Here is a 12021-nt window from a genome sequence, read left to right as displayed (position 1 = left end):
AAATCAGCATGGTACATCATATTTTATCATATTAACACAATCAAACAACCTAATTTTTCTGGTCTGACAAAGTTGACAAGAGGCAAATGATTTATACTTCTCTTGGCATTTAGAAGGTCAGGTATGCTATTAGGTTGCAGAAATATTTAAGAACTATCCTGCACTCCACTTGATTTTATCACTGAACAGTGGGGGATGTATGTGAACCCATTTGTAGTTATCCAAGACCAAGCTCTAAGTTCATTTTTGCACTATCTTAACATTCAAATTTCCAGCAATTCCACTGCATAAATCAAACAGAAATTCTGCTTTGTTCCTTTTCAAGAAATCAAGACAACTGCAATGTCACTCATGGTATTTGAGTTGCCAATTTTTGTTATCAATGGACATGTCTAGCCATCTCACTCACAGTGATTCTGTACATGGGGGCAAATCTCATACTACCTACTTTCTGGTGTACTCATTACCAAACATTAACGTACTGAAAATACGTTATATGTTTTTGTTTTGTTTTAGGGGAGGGGTGTCTTTCAGTTAAGGCACCATACTCTTCCTCTAAAATGCGGTGATAATGTTTACATATTATCTATGAATTTAATATCTGGACAGAAAAGGGGATATTACAAAATGTTCTGAGGGCCCTGTAGGGTTGAGAACCACTGATACAGACTTCAAGTGTGCAAAGACTAAGGCAAGAAAGGATTTCAGACCTTATTCAGCAGATTAATCTTTGTGACGGTGTTGGTGGCCTCCCCTGAGTGCTTTACTAGCAGTGCAATGAGTCGGACAAAGGCATCCAGGTTGTGATAGCACTTGGCTCGGATCATGGTGGGATTAGCAGCAGGATTGTGCTGCTGCTCTGCCTGAGCACGGTAACTGATTTCAACACACATTTCAGTACACAGACGAAAAAACCTTGTTATGAGGTCATCAGTCTTCAGGATTCCTTGCTGGTGCATCTACCAAGGGAACAAAAACATTACAAGGCACAATGAGATAATACACATGAATAAAATTTTAATTTTCATGTAAGAAGTATTCTTTCATTCAATCCTATTGGTCACATTTCTGATTCTTTCTTTGTTTTAAAAAAAAAAAAAGGGTCATGAAAATGACTTTTACATTAAGGATCCATGACACAATTCCTTCAGTTTTAAGTTTGACGGGAGTTGAGAGGTAATAACATGGCAATTTTTAACAGCAGTCCATAGCCAATAATTTCAAAAGTTAATTATGCAAATTAAACCAACTTTTAATAAACCATTAAGTCATATTAAGACATTCTGGTCAATGTGTATTTTCCCCAAGTAAGAGATTAAGTTACATATATTTTAGTTTCTCACATAATTTCTTCTAACTGACTTAACCAATAACAACAAAGTTTTTGAAACTCCAACCATCTGCACTAGAAAAATCAAATAATAATTTATACAGTAAGTAGGTACCAAAGCAAAATGCTCACAGATCATACCTGGCTATTTTAATGTAAATTAAGATAAAGTGGAAAGGGCAAGTTTATTTAAAAGAAAGGATAAAGTACAAATTGTATGACATATGAGTTGGAAGTGACGCAGAGAAGTTATTTCGCTAGTATGAAAGAAGAAAAAGAAGATAGTGTAACAAGCATTAAGGCTGCAGAGGGAGGAGGTCAGTGCTGAAAGCAAGCCCAGAATGAAAACTTGACCATTATCTTGGAAACTTTAAAACAATTTAAATGTCCCTTGATAAACAATAACACAGCTGAAATGACAATAATATACCCTAGGAAAAACAGAAGGCCAGCAAAGGGACTTTTGTACAATGAAATCTGAAAAACTAAGCAGGGGGAGAAGAAATGAGGATAGACTGCTATGATCAAGAGGGAGCAGAAAAGGAAAAAAGGAATTCTCAAAAGGATTCAAAAGAGAACAGAAAAGTATAATACATTATCTTTTTCAAATGGAGAGAACATGAGCAAATAAGACAACAAGAGAGCTGAGACAGGTGCCACATCCATACCCATGAAATGTCAATGATCACAAAAACCAATTGATTTGTAATTCCTCTATCCAAATGAGAAATCAAACTGTAAGTATACAGTAACAGCTTTTCAATAGGGTATGTTTTTTATAATTCCCTCGATTCTTTTAAGGGAGAAACTTACTTAGTATGATTTACTAAGAAATTAGTCATCTTGAAAAGTAAATCCAATTCCTGACAACTTCTAAGATTCAAATCAGCTCTTCCACATTCAATTGTCATTTATCTGATAATAGATCTAATTTGCATCTTTCTTTGGTGGCACACCTAAGCTTTGGTCTCAGTTTGAAGAAATAAAATGGTCGAATTGCAGAAATAAGCTATTTTAGGTAGATAAGGTACTTAATTTAGAAAATAAAATAAAAATCTCCACCATTTAAATACTTAAGTTTTTGCTTTGTTGTGTTTTATTTTACTTTTAAATTACAAAAAAAAAAAAAATTTTTTTTTTTTTGGCTGCACCTCAGGGCTTGCAGGATTCTTAGTTCCCTCAACCAGGGATTGAACCCAGGCCACTGCAGTGAAAGCACCAAATTCTAACCACTAGACCACCAGGGTACTCCTTATTTTACTTTTTAAACATGGGCTATTATAAGAACTTTACAGCTTAGCCCGTAATCCCATCACTGCTGATTATCAAGCTGGTAAAATTACTACATACATTTGGCAATTTCATTATTCATTACCTGACCCATTGTACTTTGTAGCTGTGACAACTGAAATCAGACAAAAAGAACTAAAGGGGATGGGAAATGTTGACTTTACTGCTTAGTGACCAATGATGGGAAAATAAATAGTATCAATTTAACAGAGTAATGATGGTGACATTTTTGGTTTACATGAGTATGGAGGTAACTGACCACAGGTACATAATACTGAACTTTAATATTGGAGGCATCACACCCTACTTATGTTGAATAAAAAGCACCTTTCTTTCCAAAAGCTCTACCTGTCCAACAAACGCAGAGAAAGCTTTGGTACTGTCACGACCAGCTGCTGCTGAATGGTAGAGATTCACCCATTCCCTCAGAAGATACTCTGCCTTCTCCCTCAGGCCTGGAGGATCATCATACTCTGAGGCTTGAGAGATCCCAGAATGCATCATAAAGTTAGGGCCTCCATGAGCACGATCAATCATTGCTTCATAGTTGGATCGCACTACTTCCATCAGCTGGGGCAATCTAGTACAAAAAATCCAGAATGAAAATCAGTCTATTCATGGCTGTGATTTCACAGACATACAGTTGGACAATTTGTTTATTTAAGAGAGACCACAAGAGTGATGATAATTTTACCATTCCCATATTTAAACAAAACTATCCTCGGTTTCTTCATATCTGTTTACTCATGAGGACATAATGTGCAAATGACTGACTTCAGTTAAGTCACTTCTTGACAAAAAAAGGATGCCCAATGAAATGGAGCTGATGTTCGTGGTCAAAAAATTATTCACTGCATGCCCACTATGTGCCATGCTTTGTGTTATTCATCTTAATTCTCAACAGTCCTTCAAGATATTATTTCCATTTTATACAAGAAACAGGCTTAGGGAGGGTAAGTCGACTTGCCTAAAATCAGATTTTAAGCAGCAGAGCCAGGCCTTAAACAGAGGACTCTGACACCAAATCTAGTGCTGTATATACTGCTCTACAGCAAGAAGACTTGGCAGTTAGTTAAGCTTTCATATCTCAAGGGACAATACTAGGCCTCACCAATGCTTACCATATGTGGTAGGTAAAGCAGTTATATAACAGGTAAACGTTACTAAGTCTATACAGTCATTTCTAAAGCTCTTAGACTGCTGAATACACAAGAATCCCAAAGCATTTCCTTCTCACCCTTCAGGAGCATTGCCTCTGGAGTGAGCATTAATCCTCATGAGGGTTTCAATGGTGTGGAACAGATCTGCTTCAGTAACATGGGCAACACTCCTTTCATCCACCAGCAGGATTTTTACCAATTGCATAGCAAATGCCACAGCCATGTAGTTTAAACCATTCTCCATTGACTGGCAACAAAGAAAAGCACAATGTAAGAAAGACAGCACTTACAGCAAACACACTTCCCAACTACCAGAGGTCACTTTTCCTATTTAATTCCTTCCATACCTGAGCTAGGTGAAGATCATACTGTTGCATATTGACCAAATGATTGCGAATTAGCAACTCCACTGCCTCCACATTATATTTATATTCATCCCGACACTCAATTAGGCACCTAGAAAAGTCAGTATTTCTTTATTCATAAAGGCTTAACCATACTATATATCAGGTAAAATAAAGAGCCCATTTTATTAAAAGGTAACTTGTTCCAAATTAAGGATGCCTTGAAAACCAACTAAAAATCAGTTTTCAAGATTCAAAATAACCAGTAAAGAAGTAGAACAGATGACCCAGTGTTAAAACACAAGTTTTGTTCTCGAAGTCTAGAAAACGAAGCATTCCATTTAAAACATTATTTATTTATGAACATCACTTCTATGAAATCACTGAAACCTTTTAAAATCCATGATCTATCATTTATTCCCCCAAACAAGGTACTGGTTTTCTGTATCCATCATGGGCACCAGACGGAAAAAGAACAAACATTCAACAATTCTCAGTATTTAGGGTCATGTATGTGAGAAAGCAGTTCAATAAATATTATTCTTCTAAGATGGCTACTGACCTTGTGATCTGTTTGTTACACCATGGAGACCCATACGCCCGGCCATCTTGAAGAGCTTTTAAGACCAAGAGGTGGCACTCTCTGTAGCGAAGCAGGAGGTCGGCATCAGCACCACTGGTGGCATCTAGTAAGCCCTCTACAGCCTATGGAAGAAAAAAAGTGTTCAGATCCGTGGAAAATACAGTATTCAGCCCAATTATCAAAGTCAATAACCAAACCTTAATGCAAAGTACAACATACCTTCTAAAGCCACAAGTTAACAATCTCTCCATTCACTAAAATCCCTTTCACTTGCCTAACACACACACTGAGTTCTTTCTAGTCCATGCTTAGTGTTCTTCCCTGTCAAGAAAGGTGACACTGTCCCTACACAGTAATAACAATGCTGCCCCATACCCCACCCCTTACCCAAGTACTTGGATCAACCGTCCCTCAAAACCTAAAGGGCTATCTTTTAAAGTTTCTTAAATAATCATAATTCCAGAAAATCTTACCTTTATGAAAAAAAGAGAAGATTTCACACTTTACTGTTGTAATTATTTACAACACTCTACTCTGGAGAAAATCATCTGCTTATTACAGAATAAAACTTGCTTTATATTAATTTTTAAAATTTTAAGCATAACTTAAGTAAATAATGGTGCAGGTCACTAGATATTTACAAACCTAGTTTCTTCTAAAATTAACAGTTTAAGAACTAACCTTCTGGAGCAATCCAAGAGCAGCTATGGCATCCCGAGAGTTTCGAGATAATACTACAACCTCCAAAAGACTTCTAAGAGCCTGAGCTTGGGGGTTCATGGCCAAAGTTGGTGGGATGGCGTGAAGGTGCTGCTCCAGTTCTGTAATGCACTTATCATAAATCTGAGCTACGTCATCCGTTGCCCAAGCTTGCTGTTTTGGAGGAGGAAATAACCAAAAAAAGAGAGGGGAAAAAGAAAAAAAAAAAGAGAGAGAGAGAGGAAAAAAATTAAAGTTTTTCACTGGCACAGGTAGCAATTTAAAAGTCTATTGGGGGGCTTCCCTGGTGGTGCAGTGGTTAAGAATCCGTCTGCCAATGCAGGGGATACTGGTTCAAGCCCTGGCCCGGGAAGATCCCACATGCCGCGGAGCAACTAAGCCCATGCGCCACGACTACTGAGCCCACGTGCCACAACTACTGAAGCCCGTGCGCCTAGAGCCCATGCTCTGCAACAAGAGAAGCCACCGCAATGAGAAGCCCACACACCACAACGAAGAGCAGCCCCTGCTCGCCGCAACCAGAGAAAAGCCCACGTGCAGCAACGAAGACCCAATGCAGCCAAAAATAAAATAAATAAAAATTTTAAAAAAAAAAGTCTACTGGGGGACTTCCCTGGTGGTCCAGTGATAAGAATCCGCCTTCCAATGCAGGGGGAAAGGGTTCGATCCCTGGTCAGGGAAATAAGATCCCACATGCCATGGTGCAACTAAGCCTGCATGCCACAACTACTGAGCCCGCGAGCCTTAATGAGAGAGCCCACGTGCCCTGGAGCCTGCGCACAACTAGAGAGAGAAAATCCACACGCCACAACGAAGAGCCCGCGCTGCAATTAAAGATCCCGCGTGCCCCAACTAAGACCTGACGCAGCCAGAACAATAAAAATTTTTTAAAAGTCTATTGGTATATTAACTACCCTTATTATTTTTTTTCTCTCTCTCTTTTTCATCAAAACATGGAGGGGCTCTTCCATTCCCCTTCCTGAACTGTTTGGTCTTGATGCCATTAAGTGGTGTAGTGCAAAGCAAGCACTGGTGGGGGTGTGCTTTGTTTACTTGATAGTGGAAAGCCTTGCAGACACCAATACAATCAAGTGGTGAAAGAGCGTGATAAATAATGGGAAAGGCTGAGAGCAGCACCACTGGTAGCATCTAATCTGCGGCCTATGAAAGTATATAGTCCAAACCATGGAAGATATAGTATTCAGGCCAACTGTCAAAACCTAATAGGACAGAATAAGAACACAGCATCATTTCTGTGGTATTCCTATCAAAGATGTACTACCTGAATCTATTCCTGAGAACATTTTGTACAAACCCAAATCAGGTCATTCTACAAAATCACTGGCCTGTAATCAAAGTGTGAAGGCCATGGGAAGATGAGAAAAGGAGCCGCAGTAGACTGACGTTAGGGGAAATTTTTAAATATAACAACTAAATGAAATGTGTGGTTCTTTTTTTTGGGGGGGGGGGGCGCACAGCTTTCAGGATCTTAGTTCCCTGACCAGGGATCGAACCCAGGCCCCTGCGGTACAAGCGCAGAGTCCCATCCACTGGACCGCCAGGGAATTCCCTGAAATGCGTGATTCTGATTTAGGTCCTTTTACTACAAAAAGACAATACTGGGACACTTGGTAAAACTTGAATTAGGTCTAAGGATTAGATGATACTAAGGTATCAGTGTTAACTTCCTGATTTCAATGGTTATACAATGGTCACACAGAAGAACGTCTTTGTAGGAAACACAGACCAAAGGATTCAAGAGACTGGGCCATCAAGATCAGCACCTATGTTCAAATGGTTCAAAAGGAAAATGTTTTCCCTTACATTTTCAACTTTTGTGTAAATAACATTTCAAATTTTTAGAAAATGTTTTTATAAAGAACAGGGGAAGCCATGAGGTCACCACGTAAATTCCTTTAGTTAGGCCAAACACGAAAGTTAAATCAACCTCGTGGATTTATAAAAATTCCCGAATGCCATGCTGATCTGATACAAAGAGTATCTATACAACTCAACAACTGTGGGTAGTTTTCTTCCCTATAACTTAAGCTCCCAGGAACCAGTGACAGATTGACAAAAATATTCAAATTAAACTGTAAATTACTCAATTTAATCCAAGACGAGTATTTACCTTCATGGGCTGAGCTAAAAATCCTGTGGGCTGACTTAAATCATTTGTAGGCAAGAAGCCAGGCACATTGCGTGCAAACTCTTCATAAACAGCCAGCTGCTTTGGGTCCACACCACCAACCTTGGAAGAAGAAAACTTACTTTAACAGGATCCTCTTCACAATCAAGGGAAACCTTTCTATCAAAGTGGAAATTTTGCATGGGAGTAAGCACAGGGGTTGTGAGAACGGACACAGGAGTCATTACAACATTTAACAGCATGACTGAATATGCATGCATGTGCGTGCACACAGTTCAGTGTTTCCTATTTCCCTGAGACCTGTTAGAGTCACCCTTATTTATAAATTAAGAGCTTTTCCACTGGGAAATGACTCAAGTAGGACCATGCTGCCATTGCAATTCTCCAGTGCAGCTGGATAAAATTTCTCAACATCGTCTTCTCACCAACAACTAACTAGCAATAAAAACTCAAGTACCATAAGGGAAGACCAAGTTGGGAAACAAGAACTAAAAGGCACTTCAACAGTAGGGGGAGGGGACACATCTAAGCTATTTCTATGTCTTCTCCACAGGTAACCTTTAAGTGAAATGAAATGCTTTCTCAGAAACAGCATTTAAACCCCCTATCCTAGTCCTCGTGAGGAGTTAAGCAACAAGAACAGAAAGAAAACAAAGATGGGGCAGGGAGAGACAGAGGCCCCAGTTCTCACTTTCAGCCTGATTTGCTCTGGCATCCGCTCAGCTTGGTACGTTAACACAACAGGATCACAGTACCTGCGCCCTTCTTGCCTAGCATGTTTTCTCAGCTCAAATTCCTGCAAACATAAAAAGTCACTGAGGTTCTTGTTATGAGGCACTTTCTTAAATGGAAAAACAAAATACTTAAAAGGCAAATGCTAAACACTTACAGTTGCTAATCTCTTGTCCATCTCAGGGCCTGCTTTTTCTACTGCAGTCTTCTGAATAAAACAGCAAGCTAATTCACAATTGTCCTGAGCTAACTGAGCAGCTGCCTGATCCATCATTTCCCTTTGTTGTGGGGATGCAGTCTATTGGGTGGGGAGAGAGACAGAAAAAAATTTAAAGTTTTCTGTGGGTAGACGAAACAGGTAGATGGGATAATAGAAAATGCAGCACTTAGACAAATTAATTTTAGAAGTTCCAACTCTACTTAAGACTCGTTAGCTGTGACCATGAAATAGTCTAACAATCATCTTCATCTACAAGATGAAAATACTACTCAACTGAAACATCTTACCAGGTTTCTGTGAAGATGGTGAACACTATGAAAGCAATAAAGCAGTAAACAAAGGCATTATTAACCACGACATATGAGACCCCAAATTAATAACTGAGTTACCTGAAGAGTGTGTGTGCGTGTGTGTGTGTGTCTGTGTGGTGTGTATGTGCTCACACAGACATACAGAGTCACTTTAAGTTGTTTTGTACTGTCCTACTCCAAAGTACTTTAAATCTAAGTTCTTCATGGTAAACAGAATCAAGACTGTTAACTTAGGCAGTTTTTTTAAAAAATCCTTCATTTCTTTAAACCAGTAAATATCTGGAGTATCTACTATCTGTCAAACACTATTAAGGATATAATAGTGAGCAAAAACAGACATGACGTTTCACCTCACAGAACTTACAGTCTAAAGGTGAGGACATCAAACACATATGGTAACTATTATAATAAGTGGAAATGCTCACTGCTACTAGCAAAGGAAAAGAAACATTTTCAGATAAGCAATAATGAGTTTTATACAACAACAAGAAAATAATCAACTTACACGAAGGGCTGAGGCAAAACTGTTTTTCAGGTTGGTGGATATGCTCATGAGTAAAGGTTCCCTGCAAGTAATCATAGCCATTCCAGCTGTCAAGTTCCTCATCATGTGATGAGCTGCTATTCGCATTCGAGATTCCTCAGAATCCAGGGCAAAATCTTTCCTGACTATTTGCTCACAAGTAGTCATGGCAATCTTAATTGATCGATCCACTACAGGATGGACCAGCTCCTGGACAGCCCGTTCAATTGCTTGGCGCACACACTGCTTCAACTGTGGATGGGCCTGAAACAAGGGAATCTAGGGAGGAAAAAACAAGTCAACAGCTTGTTTAAATAAGACAACGCAATTTCTATCAGTAATCACACCCATGTTTTTGTCATTATTTCAAGGTTAACCATGAACTACCAATTTCTACTTTAAATTAACCAATGAAAAGCCAAGGAAACAACCTGGGCTCCAAAGGCGGCGTAGTAGTCAGTATATCTTGTGATACATGATTAGAGATAAAATTTCACGGGCAAACTGTTCATTACAAGATGCTTAAAGATACTACCTGCTTAGTCAAAATCTGTGGCTCAAGTACTCCTAAAGAAAGTAACTTCTTGGGACTTCCCTGGTGGTCCCGTGGTTAAAAATCCGCCTTCCAATGCAGAGGATGCGGGTTCGATCCCTGTTTGGGGGACTAAGATACCACATGCCATGCCAAGGGGCAACTAAGCCCATGTGATGCCAACTACTCATCCCACGCGCTCTGGAGCCCGCATGCCACAACTATAAAGAAGCCTGTGTGTGACAACTAAGACCCGACGCAGCCATAAATAAATGTTAAAAAAGAAAAGAAAAGAAACTTGTTTAGTAGCATGGGGAAATGCGAAAAGAATCAAGTTTACATAGAAGAGGCTTTTTCTTAAAAATCACATTTTCAGTTTTAATAGGTTATGCCTTATTTTTTCCCCAAAATGATTAGATTATACCCCCCACCAGCAATGCATAACAGTTTCTATTGTACCAACAGCTGGTATGATCATACTTTCAATTTTTGCCTAGTTGGGGGATTTTAAATTTTATACTGTGGTTTTAATTTGCATTTTCCTGGCAGCTAATGCGGTTTAGCATTTTCCATATGCTGGATGACTTTTTTTTTTTTTTTTTTTTTTTTCCGGTACGCTGGCCTCTAACTGTTGTGGCCTCTCCCGTTGCGGAGCACAGGCTCCAGGAGCGAAGGCTCAGCGGCCACGGCTCACGGGCCCAGCTGCTCCGCGGCATGTGGGATATTCCAAGTCCGGGGCACGAACCCGTGTCCCCTGCATCGACAGGCGGACTCTCAACCACTGCGCCACCAGGGAAGCCCACTGGATGACTTCTGATATTTCTTCTTCTACAAAATATATCTTTAGTTTTTCTGTTGGGTTCTTTTCTTGGTTTGCAGGTTTGTTTATATGCACTAAATACTAATCCTTTGTGGTTATATCTATTGGGACTACCATTTCTGTTTGTGGCTTGTCTATTCACTTTCTGCATGGTACTTTTGTTTTTTAAATTAAAAAAATTTTATTGAAGTATAGTTGACTTACAATATTACATTAGTTTCAGGAGTAGTAATCAGTATTTTTATAGATTACACTCCATTAAATTACAAGATAATGGCTGTAAGAGAAAAGGCTTTCTACAAAAACTATTATTTTCAAGATAGTAAGAGTTTTATAAAAAATTACCATACACTGAAACCTGCTTCATTGAAAGACTGCTTCCAGGTATTCACTGAATTTTTTAAAAACTTAAAAAAATATTCATGATGAACTTATAAAAATATTCAATTATTGGGAGTATTGTAAAAGAGAATCATAATTTCTAGACCTAGTTTTTTCCCCCAAAACCAAGTGCCACATCTACAGAAGCAAAAACAAACAAAAACAGGTTAAAAATGATCTCTTTAAAACCCTTTCAAAGTCCTTTAAATACAAAACTTCAATGTATTTATGTTACGACTGTTTCAATTTCTAAAAAGCAAAGACCATGAAATCTGATTTTGAACTAAACAACTGTGTTAAGCAGAATAAGAGAATGAGGATAAACAAGCAATCATCACCCTCAATATACAGAGTAGAATACTACCTTTAAGTATAGGAAAAAGGACTGATGGGAAGTTATTTAAGACCAGACAATCTCACAGAATCAGGCCACAGAAATATAACTGAGTGTACTAAGGCCACTTCCAGACCTCGGCCTGCAGACTTTACACACACACGCACACACCAGCTCAGTTCCAGCTATCTTCCAAAAGATATGGCTTAATGCAAGACTAAGGTGACATGATATAAAGAACAAAAACCTGGGGATTTCCCTGGTGGTGCAGTGGTTAAGAATCTACCTGCCAATGCAGGGGACATGGGTTCAAGCCCTGGTCCGGGAAGATCCTACATGCCGCGGAGCAACTAAGCCCGTGCGCCACAACTACTGAGCCTGCGCTCTAGAGCCCGCGAGCCGTAAGTCCTGAGCCCGTGTGCCACAACTACTGAAGCTTGCGCGCCTAGAGCCTGTGCTCCACAACGAGAAGCCCCCGCAATGAGAAGCCCGCGCACAGCAGCAAAGAGCAGCCCCCGCTCGCCACAACTAGAGAAAGCCTGCACACAGCAACAAAGGCCCAACACAGCCAACAATAAATAAATAAATAATG

At 39.4% G+C, this 12021-nt stretch overlaps 1 protein-coding gene across 8 annotated transcripts in view; it reads right to left on the bottom strand.

Moving 5' to 3' along the window:
* Positions 1-12021, bottom strand: part of CNOT1 (CCR4-NOT transcription complex subunit 1) — a 105080-nt gene that overhangs the window by 11219 nt on the left and 81840 nt on the right. For 6 of the 8 annotated variants that reach the window (XM_082607381.1, XM_082607380.1, XM_082607383.1 and 3 more), the window contains 10 exons: positions 9345-9641; positions 8466-8606; positions 8268-8372; positions 7559-7678; positions 5389-5580; positions 4687-4829; positions 4128-4236; positions 3858-4027; positions 2948-3200; positions 711-959 (listed from right to left, as the gene is read on the bottom strand). In XM_082607381.1, coding sequence (XP_082463507.1) covers positions 711-959; positions 2948-3200; positions 3858-4027; positions 4128-4236; positions 4687-4829; positions 5389-5580; positions 7559-7678; positions 8268-8372; positions 8466-8606; positions 9345-9641 — 1779 coding nt within the window. The remainder of the gene's footprint in view (positions 1-710; positions 960-2947; positions 3201-3857; positions 4028-4127; positions 4237-4686; positions 4830-5388; positions 5581-7558; positions 7679-8267; positions 8373-8465; positions 8607-9344; positions 9642-12021) is intronic. The other 2 variants (XM_082607385.1, XM_082607386.1) reach the window with 1 other exon arrangement.

Source organism: Mesoplodon mirus (assembly GCF_964341445.2).
Source record: "Mesoplodon mirus genome assembly, chromosome: 19".
Taxonomy (NCBI): domain Eukaryota; kingdom Metazoa; phylum Chordata; class Mammalia; order Artiodactyla; family Ziphiidae; genus Mesoplodon; species Mesoplodon mirus.
This window is presented reverse-complemented; position numbering and strand designations above follow the sequence as displayed.